This window comes from Micromesistius poutassou, assembly GCF_964030765.1.
Source record: "Micromesistius poutassou genome assembly, chromosome: 20".
Classification (NCBI taxonomy): domain Eukaryota; kingdom Metazoa; phylum Chordata; class Actinopteri; order Gadiformes; family Gadidae; genus Micromesistius; species Micromesistius poutassou.
Window position 1 is genome coordinate 11,188,226 of NC_140290.1, and position 25,000 is coordinate 11,213,225.

General features: G+C 46.1%; 1 protein-coding gene across 1 annotated transcript in view; it reads left to right on the top strand.

Annotated features, from left to right (window-relative positions):
• Nucleotides 1-25,000, top strand: part of csmd2 (CUB and Sushi multiple domains 2) — a gene marked incomplete at its 5' end in the record, with an annotated part of 216,943 nt that overhangs the window by 53,796 nt on the left and 138,147 nt on the right. The window contains 1 exon segment of the mRNA XM_084484866.1: nucleotides 6,202-6,409. Within this exon segment, the coding sequence (XP_084340992.1) occupies nucleotides 6,202-6,409 (208 nt within the window).

The window sequence follows — 25,000 nt, forward strand, 5'->3', positions numbered from 1 at the left end:
GAGGTAACCACGCACACACAGTCTCAGTATAGCGTTCTGACGAATGATTGCATACATAGTGTTGATGTCGATAGCAGCGCGTAGTTTGTTCACTGTTTAAACACCCCCACACGCAAACACATCAGGCCGTATGTCGTCGCGGTTCCGCAGGACTCATGCTCGATTAGTTCCAGCGGGTGGAGTTGTTACTGCCACGAATGTTCTGCCCGTGATCGAAAGGAGTGCAGGACAATTATGTACGTGGAAGTTCAACTATAAGATGCCAAATTACTGCAAGACGATGCAGAATGATACAAAAACAAATAAACATAACCATTACATTTACATTTAGGGTGTTTAGCTTCTATTCAAAGCGACTTACAATAAGTACATTTGCCAGAAGAGGGTGAAAAGAAAAATCACTGTCGGTACAAGGGTGTCGGTAACCATGACATTAGCATGACCCTAGAGAGGCCCGGGCGTATGTATAGTGCTCCTTGGTTGGGGATGGACCTATCAGTGTCCCTGTCTGCAAGTGTGCAGTCAGACATCGGCAGCCCAGTTAGAATGCCTTTTAGTCTGTAATTACCCTTAATAGTGATGTGACACCAGAAGACTCTGCCAACTAATGACACAAATGAATTCCAAAAGCGTTGCGCTGGATTTATGAATAATCTATGTCTGCGCTTTTTATTAAAACACTCAGCCATGGCGGTCAATGTGGTATCATGATAACAGAATAGAATAAAATCAAAGCTTGGATAAAGAGGCCCGGCTTCCAATAGATTTGACGAGACCTTGAGTTTAATCGGTCGGGCAGGAAGCCTGTCCTCCCACACCCTTTGTCCGTCCCCCCCTCACAGTTAGCAGGACCCCCCCCCCCCCCCCCTGTGGCTCATACTCACCTGGCCAACTCTGTTTATCTTACCCAAAACAGTTTGGTTCATAATAATTGACCGTTGGCAATAGGATCACTTGCTTGTACACCTATTAACCTCTTAATTAGATTGCTGCTCGTTTGGAGACGACCACAAGGTTGGGATATTAATCATTTGCACAAGCTCTTCCTCTTTAATATCAGGGGACATGTCCTTCTGATTTCTGCGTTTGACTGTGTGTGCACGCGTGTGTGTGTATGTTTGGGCTTTTGCGTGTGTGTGTGTGTGTGTGTGTGTGTGTGTGTGTGTGTGTGTGGTGGGCACTTGAGGGTTTTTATGTGTGTGTGCACTTGAGTGTTTGTGTGAGTGCCAGTGTGCTTGTGTGTGTGTGTTTGTGTGTATGTGTGTGTGCACTTGAGTGTGTGTGAGTGCCTGTGTGCTTGTGTGTGTGTGTGTGTGTGTGTTTGTGTATGTGTGTGTGCACTTGAGTGTGTGTGTGTGTGTGTGTGTGTGCGTGTGTGGTTGCGTGCACTTGAGTGATTGCATGAGAGTGTGCACCTGATTGTTTGTATGTGTGTGTGTGCCCGCGTGCTTGTGCTTGTGCGCGTGTGTGTGTGTGTGTGGGCGCGTGTATGCATGTATGTGCGTGTGTCCATCCATTGGCTACCACTAGGGCCTTCATGTATCCATGTGGCCGTTTGTGTCAGTGTGGCTGCCGAGCGGAGCGCTGTGATGCTGGGCCATCTGTACCCCGGGCTGGGAGTCAGGAAGCCCACATAGGAACACACATGGCGGGCACCCCATGCCAGAATGGCCCCAGCCCACAGTCCCACAAATAAATACACACACACACACACACACACACACACACACACACACACACACACACACACACACTGGATGCAGGCACACTTCTACACACACACCCACAGAGTTAAATACACACACCCACACACTTCCTCACACACCCAAACTCAAATAAACACGCACGGACACACACACACACACACACACACACACACATAGCTATTCAGGCACACACATACTGACGCACGCACACACACATTCAGACAGACACACTCATGCACACACCACACACACACACACACACACACACACACACACACACACACACAAACAAATGAATTCAAGCAAGCGTACACACACACACACACACACAAACACACATGCAAACACAGACGATTCTGCAAACACTTATCTAGTTTCTATTCACACAAAACATACACACACACATGCTCCATCACTGACACTTCTAATCAATCACACACACACACACACACACACACACACACACACACACACAGACACACACACACACACACACACACACACACACACACACACACACACATGAATGCTGTATGAGCATGCATTCATGAGCACACAACTGTGTGTTCATGGATTTCACGCCTGGATGGACGTGACCACACATTTGGTCAACTAATCCACCCATATTTAGCCAATAATCAAAGGAGCTTGACGCCAACTGGGCCGGCCTTTGAGTACTTTACTGTCTGTTCTCTGGGTGAGGGGAAGAGCAAGGCCAAATTCAACACGATGACGCGGCCGCCGCGCCTACCTAATGTATTTTCAGCAGAATCAACATGCTAAGGAAAAATGTTTTTTAGAAACTGGCCACTTTCCACAGTGGCTCATTGAGGTCTTGCCATAGGCGATTAAAGGGACTGTGCACTGTGTGTGTGTGTGTGTGTGTGCCCCCTACAAGCGTCCCCTACGTGGCGTATCCAGCGTGACATTCTCCATGACAGCCTTTGTTGATGCATTGGAGGCAAGGCGACATCTGCATCCGGCGAGAGAGACAGACGCCACGATACCCGCCCATTACCATGCATGGTGTTAGCTACTAGGGTGGAGGGGGGGGGGGGGTGGAGGTGGTCCGCGGATTCTGTCAGGTGATGATTGCTCCAGAGCGCTTTGGCCGGTCACTTTAGGAGACGGGGAAGGGGAAGGGAGGCAGGAGAGAGACGGAAAGAAAACATGGACGTTGTTTTGAGTGCGAAAGCAGAGGCCTGGTGAGGAATATCAATCCACTCCACCTCCACAGCCGTCTCGCTCTCTCTCTCTCTCTCTCTCTCTCTCTCTCTCTCTCTCTCTCTCTCTCTCTCTCTGTGGCCTCCCCGACCCTGCCATCTCTGCTCCTTCCTTCTCCACCTCAACCACACTCTCCTGAATTTCCCCTAGGGATAAATAAATTTGATATCTATCTATCTTTCGCTCTCTCACTCTCACTCTCTCTCTCTGTCAACTATCCGCACCTTTCTTGCTCCCCCTCTCTCAGAGTATACCTCTCTCCCTCCTTATTGTCCAGACCCCTTTTTCTACCCCCATCCCCCTCAATCCCTGCTTGTCATCTGTCATCCCCCATCATCTCTCTCCTCCTCTCCTTTTTGTCACCCCCCTCTCCTCCTTTTCCTCCTCCCCCACCTTCTGCAACGTCCCTCCCTCCCTTCCCTTTCCGCCCCTGCAGTTCAAGTTGCTCCTCTGCTCTCCCACCCCCCCCCCCCCCCCCCTTTCGTTCCTGTTCAACGGTTTCTCTCCTTTTGACTTTTTTTGTACTCTTACCTGTGACAGCTAGGACGGGATGATTGACAGGTCCCCTGCTGCCTGTGGACTAACCCCCCCCCCCCCCCCTCCAATCCCACCCGACCGCTCCTCCCACCACCACTTCTTCCTCTGCTGAACACCACACCGCCACCACCGCCACCACTGCCACCGCCACCGCCACCGCCACCGCCACCACCGCCGCCACCACCGCCACTGCCAGCCCTCCCTAAAGCAGGGCTAAACGCTTGTCATGCTGAGCGATGTGCCGCAGCCCTGGGTGGTAAACACGCGCCTTAGCCGCACAGCTTTCCATATTCACCTCGGACAGAGTGACTATAGGGACGCCTGCCATGTCACTGTCACATGCCCCCACTCCAGTACCTGCCTGTTAATGGCATACCAAATGTATTCAGCACGGAGGGACACATGCATTGCTGGTGCCGGTCCGCACACATGCACACTCACGTGCACTGATACACACACACACACACACACACACACACACACACACACACACACACACACACACACACACACTCATGTGCATGCACACACAAACACACACAAACTCACCCATGCACACACAAGCACAAAAACACTCACATGCATAAACAGACATGCACACTCACATGCATACAGACATGAAAGCACCTATACATACACCTACATGCACACACACACACACCTGCATACCTACATATACTTATACCTACACACACACACACACACACACACACACACACACACACACACACCGTTAACTAAACTAAACATAATTATTCAGGATCATGACCCAATTTCCAGCTAACTTACAAGTCACATCTGTTCTCCGACGGGGCTTTATGTGCGGCCGTCACGTGTGCCGCCGTTCAGGAGCAATATCCAGGGCCTGTAATGATCCAAGAGGGTGGGCGGTAATGAACATCAATCCCTGCTAGGCCACCTTGTCTCGCGGACCACCAGGAGACAGAGAAGGAGAGAGGAGGGAGGAGGAACAGTTTGGAAGCGCTTAACGCTCATCTCAGTCTATCGCTATTCAAACACATTCCCACCCAACGCATCATCCTCACCCCCATCAGCAGCGCCCCCCCCCCCCCCCCCCACCTCTTCCGCCCCACACGCCTAACCCATGTTGCATTACGTTGCATCACGCGTTGCAATAACCAGCCGCCCTATTTATACTGGGGAAAAAAGAAAGACCCGAAGACGTTTCTTAAAAGCCGTACCAGTGGCATGTTCTTCTCTCTCTCTCTCTCTCTCTCTCTCTCTCTCTCTCTATTTCCTTTTTGCTGCCTCTGATTTTGCCCCGTGGCAAAGAAAGCACCCGCCGAAGACCCTCCATATTTGTTTATGGCAGAAAAACTGAAACACGTGCACTACTAAATAGGTTATGTGAGGTTGTCGTGACACCGCGTTGAACGATATGGAGAACGCGCCATGTTTAGAGGTCGCCTTGGCTGTTGGTCTGTTGATTCTGTCTCACAAGATGGCCGGTGTGTCGTAACTTCACATTCACTGGAAAATTAATAAAAAATGAGTAGGAATACTTGGCTTGAAATGACTAAGCATATGAACACCCAACAGAGTCAAATCCCATATGTGTGGGTTTGAATTAGTTCCCTGATAATTGTTACTTGGTAATTGATACCCGGGATAAAGAGGAACGACGACAACGTCTTTTCCACCGAGATGCTCTACCAGTGCATACTGTACTATTGTTCTCGGTTAATAGTTGTTCTTAAGTCTATTTCTGCAATTCTGCCCTGATGGCTGTGTATACTCTACTAATGTTAACTACTTGTTGCTTAGGGAGACACCATAACGTTTTTTACAGCGGCCGCCTGTATTTTACATCATCGTCTACGAAGCGGCCCCTGATTGGCCCGTTGACGTCAATAACTACGACACAGCCCCTGATTGGCCCCCATTACATTGTTATTTCTGGAAATCGATGTGGCAGAGGTCCAGACTGATCCGTGTAGAGAAACACAATTTGCAGTCACGTCATCAGAATGGTCTCCAGGCCGTCTTAGCTTGAGATCACCGTACCAGTTCCCAACTGCGTAAAACATGAGGTTGCAGATTTGTCTGGTTCCCAGGCTAGTCAGTATGCACAAATCAATATTCACCAATCGGTTGCCTCAAGCCGTATCCAATGCAGCTGAATAAAGTGTTGTCAAACTCAGTGAACCAGTAAACTATAGGTAGTAAAAGGGGTAATAAAAATTTATTTATATCAATATTTCTGCCCAATCATTGGTTTTAATCATGTCTTGTGTTAGCTTTGAGGTGAGCGTTAGCATCACAACTAGCGTAACATTGAGCATACAAGTGTAACATTTAATATTTGATCTTATAATAAACAATAAACTGGGTGAGTCAGATACACTGACAAACTGACCCGCCCACTTTAATTTTGCCAGCCTAACATTTTGAAATGTCAATATTATTCAATCTAGGGGGTCTATATTGTGCACTGACACTTATGGAGATGCATTGAATAGTATTTCCCTGAAGCATAACAAATAACCGATGGCAAGGAGCACGTGTTTCTGAATTCCCTGTGTGAGAAAAGGGGAGCTTTATTTTCTGCACATTTGTTTCGTTTTCAGTTTAGTTTTGCATCTTATTTTACACGATAAATCAATTATGTCATGAAATCATTTGTTTGCAATACAAATAAAACAAATCCACACAGGCATAGAACATCCTTCTGTCGCTAAACAGCACCCCCCCCCCCCCTCCCCTTGCCCCACAGCGGACGACGGGTGTGGGGGCACGCTGCGGGGCCAGAGCGGGGTGATCACCAGCCCCAGCTACCCGGGGGAGTACAACAACAACGCCGACTGCACCTGGACGGTGCTGGCGGAGCCCGGCGACACCATCGCCCTGGTCTTCTCCGACTTCCAGCTGGAGGACGACTACGACCTGCTGGAGGTCAGCGGCACCGACGGCTCCTCCCAGTGGTGAGTACCCGTCGGTGCAAGCACTCGGGACGCGCCGGTTTTCGAGTGGTGTCGGATGGTTTTGGGTGTGTTTTGATTGTTCTTATGTTTGTTGCGTTACGTTGGATGTTCCTTCGGCGAGTGATGGTTTCACGCGTTGTGAACGAACGGGGAAATGGTGTGTCGTTTTTTTTTTGACGTGGCCTCGGTGTACACACATAGGTGTACACGTACAAACACGTATTCATACACACATACGTGTTTCCACAAACACGGACGTCAGGCACAGACGCACACACGCCCCTCAGTCTTAATGATGTCATTTTTCAGTCACTCATTCTCTCGCCTGCTTGCTCCCGCACAAACGCACAGCGCGCACACACGCGCACGCGCGGCCCATACACACACACACACACACACACACACACAAACGCACACCCATACTCCCACCCACACACACAGGCGCTGATGAAGAGGTAGGGCATTCTGGCCTTGGTGTTGGTCTCCCACCATCTGTGGCAGCTCCTCCTCTCTGACAGCTCTCTCTCTCTATCTCTCTCTATCGCCCTCTCTCTCTATCGTCCTCTCTCCCTCTCTCTCTTCCGCCTTCCTCCCATTCTCTCTCAGCTCAGGAAGTAATTAGTGGGCTTGATTACTGCTGCTTCACACACACACATACGCACGCACACACACGCACACTCACGCATACTCACAGGGAGAAGGTGTGAGTTCATATGGGTTTCCTCTGTGTGTCATTAAGTAGGTTATTTACACACAGTCATACATTCATAATATAGTTGATTATACATCTGACACCATGCCAGGTTGCTATGGCTTGCTCCAGAAAGTGGCTGTAGTGGTAGTAGAGGCTGGAGTTTGAGTTGTATTTATAGAAAGTACTTGTGCTTGCGAAAAGAGACACTGTGTACGCACACTATACAGCCCCAACATTGCTTACCAATACTATACACCCCCTACAGTACAGGTGGGCGGAACGTAATATACAAGACCTACATTCAAACGTACCACTCCAGATCTATTCCACCAATAGTTGCTCAACAGAAGAAACTAGTTCACGGATAAAACTAAGAGATGAAACTCTTGTGTGTTGAGAATCCGATGGCCCCGGGACACTTTAGTAAGTAGGCGTTTTTTACCCATTCGCTCAGTAGCTAAAGCCAAAACAACTTTCGGATGAGGACGAGAATGAGTCTGAAGAGTTGGAATTGTGCCTCGCGGCCTGATATCAGAGTCTCTTTGCAGTCTCTTGGACACTAAAAAGTGGATCCCATCCCAGACCCTCAGCGAAGCCCGCCCCCTCAACCAGCTCCCCCCCCCCCACTTCTGCTGCCTTTGCACATTTTATGATGTCATCAGCTCCTCGCCCCCCTCCAGATACTGAGTTGCTCAGGTGAATCGCCCCAGGAGGCCCCCCCTTTGAAGGCCCCAGCGGCTCGGTCTCCTGAGCATGTCATCGCCGTGGCAACCGTCTCCGGTAGGCGCCCTCGGCGATGCACCTGTGGCATTTGGCTCAGCCATGCCTCAGATGTGTAAAGAAATGGAGAAGGGAAGTGTAAGAGGGGGGGGGAGGGGGGGGGGGGCTGTGGGGAGTGGAGGAGGTGAGAGGGAGTATTGGCAAGTGATGGAGAGAGTGTGTGTCACAGTTGAGCGCACACATTGCTGTGAAGAGGGCCACACAGTGCAGGGATAAGGCACGGTTTTGGATTTGATCTTCAACTTTTCCGCGTCTTCAACTTTTCATACCGCTTCTTTTGAGGTCACCGTCTCACATTTCAATCGTGTCGGGCATCACTCTCTCCAACAGCTCTACCCTCCCCGAGAACCCCCTGTTTAAAAAAAAAGAAATGAATAAAGTCGACGAGTAGGTGAATCCATCTTCCGAGTCAATATCTTTTTAAATATGTACTGTAGAGATTTGGAAGTCGTTCACTTGAAGCAACATTTTTGAAGTGAACGTCCAACCCACGTCGAAGTGGGTTGAAGCTTTTTTTTTTAAGTGGAACGACTGGATCTGATGGATCAAATGGTGGATCTATGGGATGAAAGTCTGGCTGGTGGTATAGGGATTCAGAGGAGGGTTGAGCAGATGACACCAGCATTTACGTCCAAGTCTCCATTTTTGATCAGTGTAGCCACCACACTTAATAACTCACGTTAAACCTTTCATGCTTTGTTGTTTCCGATATCAAGGTTGTTTCTTTCCTGGCTTGTCTACCAGTGGAATCTATGCATCTTTGGCCAAAGGGATTTTAGATTATTATTTTTTTTGACAATGCACTTTGCGCCTGGTGTGTGTGTGTGTCGCTGATTTGCGCCGTGTGTGTGTGTGTGTGTGTGTGCGTGCACGTGCGTGTCGCTGGTTTGCGCCTGGTGTGTGTGTGTGTGTATTTAATCAGTGCTGATGGATGTATCAGCGCGGTGGCAGGCCTTGGCTGTTCTGTTTAAACTGTGGTGGGTTCCTCTGGCCGGGGTATTGACTGACGGCTGAGTGACGGCAGGGCCCGCGTCCACTAGGGATATGGGACGCCGTGGTACAGGGTCAGCACCTGCCTTTCCTCTATTGATCTACACGGTGGCTAAAGGAGCTCACGGGATACAGGTCAGGTGTGCGTGATCCCTAACACTCTCCTTGCTGACGGAAGACACACATGTGGATTACATGTGTACACATATGCCTGTCTATATATATATATATATATATATATATATATATATATATATTAGGGCTGCAACTAACGACTATTTTAATAGTCGACTAGTCACCGACTATTGAAACGATTAGTCGACTAATCTGATAATTATAAAATTTTTCTTAAATTTAGCATGAGGTTGCTTTAATTATGTGGCAAATGATAATAAACACAAGAAAGATGGGTACTTCAATGAAAAATGCATCTTTTATTCAATATATATATAACTGAGTTAGTAACTGAATTACTCTATAATAAAAGTAGCTAGTTACCAGGGAAAGTAATTATTTGGGTTACTGTAAAAAAAAAGTAGCTTTGTAGATGCGTGTGTCGTTGTGGGATGCTTCATTAAATAGTTCATTAAGAGTTGCTTACAACGGATGTCGACAAAGTCTTTGCTCCTGGACATAATGTTCACTTTACATGCACATTCTTGCCTTTGATCTCAATGAATTTGAAGTAGTGCTTATATCTCCACCTTGAAAATGCCAACTTTTCATCGGATTGCTCCGGACTCGCCATCTCTGCTGCTTCTTCGACTTTGTTTGGTGTTTGTGTGTGCGGGTGGCATGCGTATCCTGGCTATCCTGGCTTGTGTGTAAAAACATTGGCTCCGATTGGCTACCATGAAACACGACTCTGCCTTAGCCAATCATAATCGTTTATCTCTTTGTTAAACCCGGTCGCCTTACTAGCAGTTTCTGTGTGCAGCCAGGGGTGCGTTCGGATTACACCGTTGATCAATTCATAGTAAAGCACCGCATTAAACTGTTAGTAACAACAATGGTGTTGTAACGACAGAAAAATGAATTAGTTAGATTACCCCGTTACTGAAAAAATAACGGCGTTACCTAACGCCGTTGTTTTAAACGGCGTTATTACAAACACTGCTCGGATGAAGCGCTGGGAAGGATTTAAGCACACGGTTTCCACACCGTGGGCGCGGTTATCCACCAAGATAATAATTTTATTTAGAAAACAAAACGTATTGGCTTTAATCTTACTTTAATCTTACCGAGGCGAGTCAGACTGTTTCGATCAACTGTCCGACGTGCTTTCTCTTTAAATGTTGCATCACCGAGGTGCTGCCGTGATACGCAAGGTCTGCTTTGCAAACCTTGAAAGTAATCTTTTTTTATTCGCTGTATCCAGGCTAAAATGCTCCCAAACTATTGCTATTGCGCATGTGCGACTCTCGGCAGAGATTGTAATGAAGTGAGATGCCTCACTCCGTTGGAAAAACACGTCTGGCGACAATTGTCGACAATGGAATCCATTGTCGACAATTTCTATTATCGATTTTTGTCGACAATGTCGACGAATCGTTGCAGCCCTAATATATATATATATATATATAATATATATATATATATATATATATATACTGTACAGTATATATACTGTATATGGGTGTGTGTGGGTGTGTGGGTGTGGGTGTGTGTGTACATGCATATTTGTGTGTGCGTGCGTGTGTACGTTTGTGTGTGAATACAAATGGACAAGCCGGCCTACACTCCCATCAGTCAATGCCAACAACGCCACACCAAATCGCTGCTCCTCAAGTACCCACATTCTTAAGCATCGGCCCGTGCGAGCCGTTTGATTGGCGCGCGTGCTGCGTTGGCAGTCTTGCGAGGCGGTGAGCTGCACGGCAACAGACAGACGGCCTTGACGACTTGAAGCCAGTCGAGGAGAGCCACAACTCAATATGGATTGGATGTGGCAGCAGGAGACAGGATCCCGCCTTTCTACCCCACCCCCTCCCCCCCCCTATCGGTACCAGCCCTGACAGAATCCTACGGCCAGACGCATTTTCCCATGAGATCATAGTGCGTCTGCCGTTACGCTGTAATTTGGGCCGGCAGTAGCTCAGGAGTAGAGTGGGTGGGCTGGTAACCGCCAGGTTGCTGGTTCGAGCCCCGAGTGTCGTGGTGTCTCTGATCAAGGCACCTAACCCTAGCTTGCTTGTTTGGCAATATTATAAAGCGCTTTGGGTGGCCGCTGGTTACAAAAAAGTGCTTTATAAATGCAGTCCATTTACCATTTGCATCTGTATAGATTTCTTGTCTCCATCACCATCTCCATCTAATGCAATGTAAACGCCGCCTTTGACGGCCATCCGCCTGCTATTTAAACAGGAGCTTATATTTGATGGGTGTCATTTTCTTCGCGGTCTTGGTCTATTTCCCTCCGACCACAGCGGGTCCCTCGAGGGGACGCAGCCACTGCCATTGTGACTCCACTGGGTTCTGCAGATGTCTGAAAGCAAGCTTTTGTTGGCGTTGATTTGAAAGCACTATTATGAATAATAGGGTATCGTTATCCATACGAAGGATCAAGCATAAGCATTCTTATTGGTTCTAAGAAAGGCGTTGCGTAATACCTTCACCCTCCATCCAGCTATACTTATCAAATGAATGATATAAGGGCCAATTGAACTTTCCTTTGTCTTGGTTTGCTTTGAGGCAACTTTTTCTCAAACTCTCGTGAGGACTGTTCTTTTTGTGCTATCCTCCCCAAATAAACTTGTACCGCCAACCTTCAAAAGTTCCCTGGGTGAGCGCAACTTATTTTCCCTCTTGGTAGCACATCTGAGCAGCAGTTGGGATGCACTTCCCTTATGAAAGGCCTGTTCTCTCTTCTTAATCCATATCTACCCACAGCCCCGGCCCTAAGGCCCCAACAAGGAGCCGGGGAGCGTGTAGATAATTTTTCCTGCCGTGTTGATACCTTGTCTGTGTGGTCCACTCTGGGGATGGAAGCCAAAAAATAACAAAACGAGCCAAAGCAGCCAAAAAAAATAAAATAAAACTCTTTAAAACGCTTTATATGTAGTATCACAGTCAGGGAGCGACTGTGATAATGATTACCTATTGATTGGTTGTAAAGGGATTACCTACCACATGCTGCCTGGTTCTGTGCAGATTTAGGGCCAGCTTTTATAAAAAAAGCTCGGAAGCCAACAATATCTTCATTACATTTATGTGCAGATAAATCCCAAAGTATATACTTTCTCTCTCTCTCCCTCTCGCCTATTCAAAATGAAACGGTTTAGCTCTTGATTTGTTCATTCAGGAAACTCAATGCTAACTGAACTGAGTGCTGGGGAGTTGACTTCATCTCACATCCACTGCTCCCTACCTCAGACGCCACACCTTTCCGTTTCTGTTCTTCTGTTTGATAGTGTGCGTGTGCGTGTGTGCGTGTGTGTGCATGCGTGCGTGCGTGCGTGCATGCGTGTGTGGGTGCGTGTGTGGGTGCGTGCGTGTGGGGGGATCGGGTGGGTTGGCTGGTACCAGGGTGAACTTGCACCAGAAACTCTCTCCAGAGGGGTAGGGGGGCCGACAGCCCCATCCATCACCTCGCAACTATTGGCCGACAGTCACATGCAGCTCTCAAGCACTTCCTGCAATAGAACACTCACTGTTTGATGACGTGTGTGTGAGTGTTTGTGTGTGTGCCTGGTCATTGTTTGCCTACCATCAAAAATGACAGGTAATTGCCCATTTTTCTTCCGATCTTACCCTGCCTGAAAAAACAATTCACTACTTTGGGGGAAGGTGTTGGTAATCGGAGAAGTGTTCTTTTTTTATACAAAGGACCCACATTAGAAGGAAAAGATGTTTTGGTTGGGGAAATGTGTTTTTTGTTTGTATATTCCATGGATGTTTCAGTATTTTTTGGAAATTGGTCAGCGGGGGTTCCTGGTGTGTGAGGAATACAGTCTTCCTTTCATCTCCTTGACGCTAAAGGCCATTTTTAAGAAAGTGGATCTTTGCTGACAATTTGCCAAAATGTTGCCATCCCCATCTTATTACGACGTGGCCTCAATATTGCATTTTTGTACCCTTGCTCTGTCATACTGTAGTTTATCAACATATTCCTTGTTTTTCTCATTTTGATGCATACATTGCATAGTGTATGTTATGTAGTGGCTAGATTAGAAGCGCTAGAAACACTACCCATTTTTAAAACATTGTGATCTAGCCGGAGTATGACAATTCGTCACTGTTCTGTGATGTGCATCATTGCAATTCACTCAGTTGCATTTGGCTTTGGACAAAAAAGCCCACAACAAACTATGGTCTTCTCCCCCAGACTATATAAACAATATTAGCTTCATTTCAAAGCATCTGAAGACCTCAGGATTCCAGGACTTTCAGTGGCATTAATTTAGTCGTAAGAGTAGTGAAAAATGTGTAAAGTTTAGTGATGAAGGCATTCATCAAAGTTGCCATCTCAAAGGGATTTACAAGTGCACATTATACAGCGGGGATAATAACTTCCTCTGTTACGCAGGAACAATAGAAACCCAGAGATAACACCCCCACACCTGGAAATGTATCTGGAAAGAGATGGATTCCTCTGAGGTGTGTTAATTTCAAGATACTTTTTATGTAGAAATATCTATTTCTTTTTATTTTTTTCCAAAAGCTATTTTGCTTTTGCCTGAATGATACTTATGAATGATATTTTTTTGTATCATTATGGGTGAATTGAGTTGAGACACAGCTGAAGTTTGAAGACACATCCGGTTATCATTCCTATCCAACCCTAATCATCTTAACCTTAGTCCATCTTGGACTCTCTTTTATATTTTTGCAGCGTCATCTCATTTCAACTTGCTTTCTTTTTTTCTTCTTTATTTTTTCTTTCTTTGCGGCGTCAGCTTTGTGCTTCTCAAACTATGGTTTGGGTTGTCAGTCCCATCTGAAGATCAATAGCTGCTATTGATGTTCTCCGTGCCATGTCTCCCCCTACCGCACCCCCCTCAGTCTGTTTTTCCCACTCAGGAATTATAAACAAGCACTCTTGGTTGTGGCATGTCATTGATCAAAACCCCAATGGTGAATACAACTTGGTCGCGTCCCCCAACAATACACCCACGTAATTTGCAGACTACCTCCTGCTAGGATTTTCGCCCTACTGGTTCCTCAGAACACTGTGTTCTTTCCTTACATACCTCAGACTACCAACAGCAGATGGGTATGAGAGTTATGCAGTCGGTCGTGAATGCAACTTGCATCATAATCCTGAACCACATTTGGACAAACATTTCTATGCATGAGCATAGAAAAAAGTGGGCTTAGCATTTTGCCAAGAGATATCTGCTGTCACCATTGCCCTATTTAAGAAATATCCATGTAGCTAACCGATGTGATGTGTGTCCAAGTAATGCACGTCATCAGCTCAAGCTCAGACATAATGACAATGTGTTTGCGCCTTCTGGATGTGAATGCATGGCAAAACAGCGAGAACGCATGCTAGCCAGCTCTGTGTTAGCCCGGAGCAGGTTTTTATACAGGATGGAGCGGAAACACTCCATTAAATGATTTGCTGATATGTGAAGCCTGTCTGCACGGACACACTGTCAGGAAGATAGATTGATGAGCGTCCAGCCATGTGTCTCAGAGCAAACGCAACCATTAGCTTCTCTATGAATAAGACCACAGAGTGCACTCATAGCCGCCGCTAATGGGAACGACTGTGCCGTGTGTAGGAGACTTCCTCGCCGCGTTTATGATGCAATGTCTCGAGAGCAAAGGGTTGGACCTAATAGTCTTGGGCCTGCAACAAGCTAATGGCTCATGTCTAGTTCCCAAGTCTCATCTCTTCCATATTGTTGTTGAACAGGGTTTTATTAATGAGTGTCTAGGTTAGGCCCATTTTGGAAATACTCACTCTTTATGGTGCGATTTCATTGTTATTTCCGGTGCATGTCTTGGGTGCCAAACACAGACATTTCAATCAACCCCCCCCCCCCCAACCCCCGCCCCCCAAAAATCCATTGCTGCCAAACCTTGTTTAGCAGTTTAGTCTATTTACGTTTTTTCAATCATTGGATAATGAGAGCTTTAACAACCTCTAACAATATTCACAAGGGGTTTGTGGAGCGGGGAATAGGTCTAGGGACAAACACAGACTTGAATCAATACTGTTCTTAATTTCTCTCTCTCTCTCTCTCTCTCTCTCTCTCTCTCTCTCGCTCTCTCTCTCTCTCTCTCTCTCTCTGTAGTCTTTTACCATACCTTTGACCATACAATACACTTTTCTCCAGAATACACAACGATTAATATGTCCTTCTACAGTTTGGGTTTGCCTCGCATTGTGCTTTGATCCTCTTATTCACTTCCTGGGTCAACTGCCTCCTATTGAACACAGGGTCAGCGGACATCAAAGAGCTCTTTCCAAGTGTGTGTGGAGAAGCATAGATCAAACAGTGTGGCAGCCTTTTTAATTGATGCCCAGCCGACAACGCCATTTCTCTATGCCACCCTTCTCCTGTCAGTGTTGCTTTAACCTTGACCTCCCTCTCGCTCTCTCTGGTTCTCTCTCTCTCTCTCTCTCTCTCTCTTAATTACGGTGATGGATTAATTGACTCTTGCACACATGGCGAGAGAGAGAGAGAGAGAGAGAGAGAGAGACAGAGACAGAGAAAGCGAGAGAGAGACAGACAGAGAGAAAGAGAGAGAGAGAGATTCAGTATCCATTGGGTCTCCACTACATTACCCTGGCTGGTGGACAGTAGAGGACACGGGGTACACCAATTAGATTAAGGCAGCTGACTGGAAGATAGCGATAGGGAGGTACACTCACACACACACACACACACACACACACACACACACACACACACACACACACACACAGACACAGACTGCTGGTACTGCACACTTCCCTGTATTAGACGGTGTGGGAGTGTGCAGGAGTTTCAGGGGGGTGGGTTCCTGGTGCGTGTGCCTTCGCGCTGGGGCATGTTCGCTGCACCACCGGAACATCTTGTTCCAGCACGTCCCGGGAGTGGGCGGAGCTGCCGCTGCGCTCTGTCTGTCTCCCCCCCCCCACCCCCGGCAGCATTTTATGTATTACGAACTTAAGCATATGGCAAGCAAAGAAGACTTCACTTCTGTATATATACACACACGCACGCACGCACGCGCAAACGCACGCACGCGCGGGCGGGCGGGCGGGCATCGGCCACTCGGCAGCAGGAGCGGTTGATATGCAGTGGTGTGAACAGCCGACTCATGGGAGAGTTTAGAGTGCCGCCCCAGCAGGGGGATGGAGAAGGAGGCGGTCCCGGAATAAAATAGAAACGAGGCCGACCATGACTCATTCCAGGGGAAGAGCTTCCCTCTCCCTTGTCCGGCCTTTAAATAGTTCACGATGCGGTATCTCCAGCCACCGGTCCGGAGCTGCAGGACGTTCGGAGACAGACACCGGTGAGGGTGTTAAGAGGCTGGTCCTTCATAGAGGCTGGGGGTGGGGGAGATGACGCATCATCGATTGCTGAATGAGGTTACGTTTCTGTGTTTGTGTTTGGTTGTTTGTGTGTGTGTTTTTGTTTTTTGACATTTGCGTTACCTTGTAGGTGTCTGTATGTGCGCACACACTTGGATGCGTGTGCAAGTGGTTGGCTTTTGGGTGTTTTTCTGACGTCTTTTTTCGTCATGAGTGACACCGGGCCAACATATCATTAATATTTTCCTTTGTGTTCCTCTGCGTATCTTTGGGTGAACGTGCCTTGATGTTCAAAGACATGCTGTCCCTCACCATGACAACAGCAGTGACCCTATGAGCGGTAACAATGCTAAAGGCCTTCTGTCTTGCTTTAAAGCCCATATAGGCTAGGTTTTGACAGCCAGCACTGGGGCCTGACTGTTGTGTTTTGCACAATTATTTTATTTTCCCATCCCCTTGTCTTTCCTTTCTCCAAAGAGCCAATTTGGGTCATCTGGGAGGAGGCAATTGGTGTGTACGCATAGGCGGTTGAGTTAGGGCTAAAAGGCGATACAGTAGTTATGGGATCTATTATACTTGCCATGATGGGATTCTCTTTGTGTGTGTGTGTGTGTGGACGTGTGTGTGTGTGTTTGCGTGTGTTTGAGTGTGAGTATGAGAGAGGGAGGGAGGGAGGGAGGGGGAATTTTGGAGAAGGCCAGCGAGATGTCAGCGTTATTGATTCCGTCGCCGTGCAATCTTTCTTAATCCCACTCTCACTTAGGCCACAACCAGACAGACCGTACTAGGGCTCATGCCGACGGAATCTGCATCTAAAGTCGCCCTCATTGTCTGCAGATATTCATCGCTGATTACAAGTTTATTATTAGCTAACCTTTTTCGCCTGTGCTGTCTGTGTGCTTTTTCACGGCTAACTAATACATTGGATCAGAATCAAGATAATTTGAAACAATTAAGTGACCATGTTGGCTCCTGTAGATACGGACACGGTAAAAACACAAACATATACACACACACACACACACACACACACTGTGCTTCATTCTACTTTATTCTGATGTGCGGATAGACCGAAATAAGCACACTCAGAAGAGGGAAGAGAGCGAGCGAGGGAGGCAGGCATTCTGTCGGCTAATTATGTTGGGCTGAAGGCCAGTGCTTGCTGAGCTGCCACGTCTGTTCTGGATGTGTGCCTGTATCCAAACACTGACCTGCTGGAAACCCTCCCATCTCTCTCTCTCACTCTCTCTCTCTCTCTCTCTCGCTCTCTATCTCACTCTCTCTCTCTCTCGCGCTCTCTATCTATCTCTCTCTCTCTCTCTCTCTCTCTCTCTCTCTCTCTCTCTCTACTCTTGTCAAGTTAATTACTGTCAATGATGTGTCCTAGGATACGACACAACAGAAGCCTTTGTATTTCGCTTTTGCGTTTGTGTGTGTGTGTGTGTGATGTTGGTCCAGGGGGCTTTGTTCATATTAGCACAATGCTCTCCGACCACCCCCTGACCACCCAAATTATTCAGCCAGTAAAGGTACCTTGACATCCATTATGGTATCGCTCTCTCTCGCTCTGTCTCTCTCTCTCTCTCTCTCTCTTTATTCAAGTTGATTCGATGTGAATTGAATTGATCCCTCTGAATCAATTGATGTTGAATATCTTTCAGCGTTCAACATATTAAAACAGCGGTTAGCTAACTCTGTTACACAAAACCTTGGGAAAAGATATGGGGAGATTGGCCTTTGTTGTTGGCAGTGTGTTGAATAGGCAAAATAATCACAGTTTAATGACGTGCTGAAAAGGGCATCTGGAATTTTCCATGCCGGAGTCTGTATTCTGTGTGTGATATAGGTCGTATCTCTCTGAAACACCAGCCAGGCTCATTTCTGTGGTTTAAGAAGCTGTGTTATTCAACTTTCCGGTCAGCACGGATGAGGCTGTGATCTGCGTTTCCCCCTTTGTATTCGCCAATCCCTCCATCTTAACAAAAGCAATTAGTTTGAGAGTAATTATGGAGAGTAAATGAAGCTTTGATTCTTTTTATACCACGAAAAATTCTCCTCACGCTGCACAATTTAAATTAGCGGTTTAACATAGACAAGCTTTTCCTTAGCATAAGCAGCAAAAAAAGATTAATGAAATAGACTTTGTTTTCTTTTTCTTTGTGGAGCAATATGCTTTCTGCATGGATAACTCTTGATGAAGAATGATGGATCAATTCCTTCTCCCCATTATTTTCCTTTGAAACCCATACTCTGTTGTAACACTGATTCCTGCAAGCATGTTTGTAACTTCGTCCATGTGTACCATTTTATTTGAGTATACTGGGTGGTTCTCTTACATTTTTTCCACTAATTTCGTCAAAAAGCTATGAGAGGGAATACTAGCGTTACATTTTTTCATTACGTATATTCCTGATCTTGGGTTTAATGGTTTAGAAAAAGGTTATAGACGATGAGGTAGAACATGGGATGGCTTTATATAGGCTGCTCCGTCAACACTTTTAGCCACTCTATGGCAGCTCTCACTTTTTTTCCCAGCATGCAGCACAGCTGACACTGTTCTCCGTAGCTGCTCCTCCTCCTCCTCCTCCTCCTCCCCTCCTCCACCAGATCATTACCGTGTGCTATTCCCATCGTCTTCCTTCTTCTAACACTCCCCACCATCCTTCTTCATGACTCTCCCCCTGACACCTTTTCCTTATTTTTCAATCCATTTTTTATTTTGGGGGTCTTCAGTCTCTCCGACGAGACCATTTTACTTTTAGCTCTCCCCGTCGTTGGCGTTTATATAAATTGAACGTTGTGGGAGGGATCCGTTATGCGGACTTCCGACGTTTCTCTCCTTAACGTGATCACTGTGCGAACGTTGGAACCTTGTTCCAACGTTAACGTTCGCGTTGGTCAAGAACCAGGAAGCCCCTCGGAGTAGCCTCATTCTAAAGAGAAGACGGAGCGAGTAAAGAGGGGATGGAATGTGGTATAATGTGGATCATGGCTGAACAAATGTAGTGAATGAGTGAATGAGTAAAGATATGACTAGTGAATGCAGTTAGTTTCAACAGCGTTATGAAGAGCGGGTTACGGAGAGGGTCGGGGGAGCCCAACAACAAATAGAAAAAAAACTACAGTATTTATGTACTGTATGCATGGTGTTGGTGCACAAAACTCTTCTCAATGTCACGTATCAAATGGGGTAGTAGTAGTCCACAAGTAGTCGTGAAGGAGGGAATTTAGTGCTATAATAAGCTCCTTCAGGTGTCCTCAACATTAAACGCCCGCTACGAGATGCTTCAAATTAGCATTATTGGCGAGGGAGGAGGCGGGACTTTCAGTAAGTGGGTTTAGCAGCGAAAAGAAGGAGGGACTTCTGATAGTTACGTTTTGCATTAGATGTTTTGGTTACTGCTTTGTCAAATTATTATTCAAAACTCTTTATTAATACCCTTGTTGTTGCTCTTGTCAGGCGCACAAGGGAGAGACCCGCTGTGCTGGTAGTGATGGACGGAGAGAGAGAGAGAGAGAGAGAGAGAGAGAGAGAGAGAGAGAGAGAGAGAGAGAGAGAGAGAGAGAGAGAGAGAGAGAGAGAGAGAGAGCGAGAGCGAGCCAGGGGACATGATTGTTCTTATCCAGAAGCACTCAACCTTTCCTAGATGTTCCTACGGCTGCCATACTTAGCGAGTGTTCACACAAGCGGCGAATTTGAGGCTAATTATCAGACACACGCGGCTGCTCCGGGACGTCCCCGACGGGCCCCCAGCCAGCGGAGGTATCAACACACACATACATACATACATACACACAGATGCAGACACACGCATGTAGACACACATGCACGCCTGTGTGGACACGCACGTGTACTCACCAGTGTGCGAACACACACTCTCTAACGCGCACATATGCACACACATGCAGTCCCAAAAACACACAGCTGCAGACACACGTACCACAGATGCAGACACACACACACACACACACACACACACACACACACACACACACACACGCTCAACAAGATGTATTTTTAGTGGGAAGTTATGTGTTTCCTCAAGAGGCAAGGGCACTGAAGTCACACTAGTTGTTTAACTGTAGCTAATTGAGTCCAATGGGATTGTTAGCAGTGATTCATTATTTAATTGAATGTGTGTGTGGAGGGAGGAATATATTCTATAGACAGAAATACATCATATAGAATCCTCTCTTTATCCAACGCCTCCCTCTTGTCGCCACCAATAAAATTGGTGCTTTTAATACACGTGATTGATTTGGGTGTTTGAATGCGTGATGACTCATATTTGCGATACTAAATCTGTATCCACAAGACCATCTTTCTCAAATCTGCGGTTGGATATCCGCAAAGGGTGATGCATTCTGGCATGTTTTTTCAATCTATAGAATTTTTTATAGTTTTTCAGAGCTCAAATATAACAGTAGTTATTGCTTGTGTTCTTGCTCAAACCAGACACCTGCCCGCTCTAGGCATTGAGCCCATTTAGATTTTTTCAATCCTCTTCATAGTGGAAAAAGATGCACCTTTTAGTGGTAACATTGTCCTGTTTCACACATTTGCTTTCGGCGATCAATACTCGGAAAACACTGCAGTTTGCACAACAGCTTGTCTACCTCACTGTGTATGAAGATGTAGCAAGTAAGACAGAAGCGGTTAAAGAATCTGAACTCCACCGAGTAGGAAAGGTGCAACATCGCTGGTGAAGAAAGAAAGGTGTGGTTTGGGGGGATGGTGTGTGTGAGTGCCCTTTACACTGTTGACACAAGTTTCCCCAGCCACTAATTGGTCAAACATAACAGACAATCGATGGAAAACAATATATATACAATTTAATTTGCTGAAGATCACAACAAGGATGGATGGGTTTCAGTATTGAATTGTCAGTAACATGGCTGAAAGGTTTGTTGAGGATTTTATGTTCTCTTCGCTCTGCTCCTCCATCTCTCAAGCTTTCTCTCTCTCTCTCTCTCTCTCTCTCTCTCTCTCTCTCTCTCTCTCTCTCTCTCTCTCTCCCCCTCTCTCCCTCCCTCCCTCCCTCACCCTCTTTCTCTCTCTCTCCCTTTCTCTATGTAGCCCTCTGTCTCTCTGCCTTAAACACATACCGGGGGTGGCTGCGTGTTTCGCCAGCGTGAGCTCCATTATTACTGCAGGCTCTCTTTCTGGCAGAGGTAGATGTTGATTGACAGCTAACATCAGGACGATGTCACAGCTTCTGTAATCACATCCAGCATGTAGCGGCTGACGCGTAGTGCTAGGGCTCTTTGATGCCCGCATTGCCCCAGGGGTTAAAATACATGAAAGCATTTGTGTGTTGTGCTTTTTCACTGTTTCTTCTTCACTTTCCCCCCTCACTATAATGATGTCTCAGGAGTCATCGCCGTATAGTGCACGCCATAACTATTCTCAAGTATGTGATTGAAATGCATGGTGGGAGATTTGTTGCGAGAATGATTTCTTGAATCGAAATCTGATCTCATTTTTATTCATTATTTCTTCAGGAGGAATTGTTGATGTGTGTGTATTCATGCAACGTGTTGTTCTATTCGGAGCGCTTCTTTATTCACGCTTAGTTTTTTGGGACGGAGATCACTTGCCACTTTATATTCATCACGGCTCTCCAGAAATCAAATGTTTTCAGCTGGTGATGCCAGCACAAAGGAAAGGAGAAAGCTATTCAATAAGGTTTATTTTACCGTGAGGCAAGAGTTTATTCCAGCTAGCAGATGCTAGCTATTTTCATTAAGGTCCCCCACACCACTTGATTGTTGGGTAGTGTTTTGGTAAGTGTTGGCTCTTTTATAACGGGTCTATTCGGTGGAAATGTAATTGGGTTTACTCGTTTAGAGATCAGCTATGCTATAAAGTAATTAGCATAATCAGATGCTTTCCGAGCACACTAAACTATGCTACAATTCTTTGACTTGAATTGACCATTGGATGCAGGCGGTTGTTTGAGAGTAGACATACTTCTGATTATCACAAAGCAAATCGATGTTTTGAACATATTGTGAAGTTTAAAGAAATTTAACAGAAGGAATAGCCATTCAGCCAGAGAGAAATCAATAAAGCTCTATTGTGGGGAACAGATCACCATGAAAGGAAAATACTTGTTTATTCATGTTTATTAAATAACCAACCCATTAATATTAGTAGGTAGAGCTTTTTGGTATCTTTTAGCATCGTTCAAAACTTAAAATAGCTTCCAGATATGTTTGCGGCTATTACTGAACACCACCAGAAACATCCAAAAGAGAAGATTTTTTATTGGCCTCTGGTTGTGTGTGCAATGTGCACTTTATGCAAGGTGTATCTATGTGCACACAGGCGTTAACCTGCAACCCTTATGAGCTGGGATAAGCCAAACCGCTTGGAGGAAGTAGCTGTAAACCCCAACAGAATAGTTTCTCAAGGACTCTGCAAAGCCATCTTGGAGAGAAACACACACACGCGCACAAAAACATACAGAAACACACGCACACACAAAAGTGCACAGACACACACAGAAACACACACAGACACACACCGCCAGAGGAGACATACCTTGTGCAATATACCTTGATGTTTATCAATGAGTGTGTATTTGTGTGTGTGTGTGTGTGTGTGTGTGTGTGTGTGTGTGTGTGTGTGTGTGTGTGTGTGTGTGTGTGTGTGTGTGTGTGTGTGTGTGTGTGTGTGTGTGTGTGTGTGTGCGCGAGTGTTTGTGTGTGTCTGTGTGTGTGTGTGTGTGTCTGTGAGAGTGATCTTTTGCGTGCAAGCATTCATGAACAAACATAGCTGAGGGGGGCTTTCAAAGGCAGGTGTAGTTCCCTAAATAAAGAAAAGGCCTTGCACCTTGCACCAAAGTTCAGCCATTTGTTGCTACACCTTTTGCATCAGATCGTAGACAAGGACTAGGAAGGTTTGCACCAAAACGTACCAACACAGATGCACTTTTTTAAAAATTTAGTAATGTATTCATTCACCTTCACTTAGGTTCTCTTGCATCGACTCCCTTCTCCTATCTGCCCTTCACTGCACCAGCTGGTAGACAAGCTGCTGCTGAATGCATTCATAATCACCACAGAGACGGTAGACCGGAAAATGGTGATTAATACCAGTCACTAATACCAGTCAACAGGTTTAGAAGCACCACAAAAAGGTGAGTGTGTGTGTGTGTGTGTGTGTGTGTGTGTGTGCGCGTGTGTGTGTGTGAGCCTGTTAAGCGCGCACGTGTATCGAGATGTCTCTGCGTGTATACTGTCCATGTCCAGGGATTGATTTATGGACTGCTGGGATAATGACTCAAGCTAATTGTTTAGAAAGCAAGACTTGTTTACATTGTTATCATATCCCCCGCCTTCAGATCAGCAGAGTGTGTGGGGTGGGGGGGGGGGCATTCAAAGAGTGACTTGGTTGACACTTTATTACAATTATCTGTATTCACCCTCGGAGAGAGCAGTATAGCTCCTCAGGATACATGCATTTCTTACAGGTGAGTAGTAACAATCAATGAAAAATAAATGACGATTCCCAATGGACAGGATAGAATAGCCGAGAACTGTATGTGAGGAGGCTGATATCTGGACTAATTAACAGCCATGTGTTCCATACAGTTTGGTTATTCTCCAAGCATGTGCCAATGTCGACAGCTATAGTGCATCCCTCTTGCGTTCTGATGGGAAAAAAGGAAGGGACAACGAAAGGCTTCATTAGTCTGCATGTGACATCCCTGGGAGGTCACATGACCCATGGGACCCAAAGATGTACTATGCGTAGGGGACGATAGTCTAGCAAACTCATAGAGATATAAAACACAACATACACATGTGCAGGTGCACACACACACGTGCACTTGTGTGTATAAACACACATACACACACAAGTACACAGACGTGTACTTGCATACACCCACGCACACACACACAGAAAAAACAAACCCACATGTGCACACATTCGGCCAAACACACACACACACACAAACACACACAGACACACACACACGTGCACTTGCGTACACACATACCCACGCACACACACAACCATACTTGTGTGTGCAAACTCGATTTTTGGTCTTGCCATGCATAATGCATCCGTATGTTTTGGGGTGTCTATATTGTTTATTTAAACAAGATTGATTTCTTGGAAGAACCTGGGGGGTGGATGCTGGATCAAAAAACAACAGTTTTTCTCTTTTCTTTCTGAACAATTGACCTGCAGTTTAAATTTATGATCTGCTGTTTAAAGGGATACGCAGAGGTATCGGAAAATTGACGTTTGTCTGTCTTACTCAGGTTCAGACGAGATGTTTTATTTGTAATTCAGCGTTGTGCATCAAAAAGGGGAGTTTGCTGGGAATGCATTTGCTATCCATAAGCCGTGTCCATTGATTTGCAGAGTGACGGCAGCCTAGCTTCTGCTCATGTGAGGGGAACAGTCTTTTAATTACTTTCCAAAGATGTGTTCCGAATATTCGCTTATTCAAAACAAGTGCCAGTAACAACACAACAAGATTGTTGTTTGTCTACAAACACAGATAATGCTGAACTACTTTCAGGGCTGTGGTTATTAAGCTGCCTGTTATTATGACAGGCTACCCTCCATGTAGACAACCCATGCAGAAGCAGTCCATAATATAACTGAACCAGCAGTGCATAACAGGTAACCTTATAATTACAG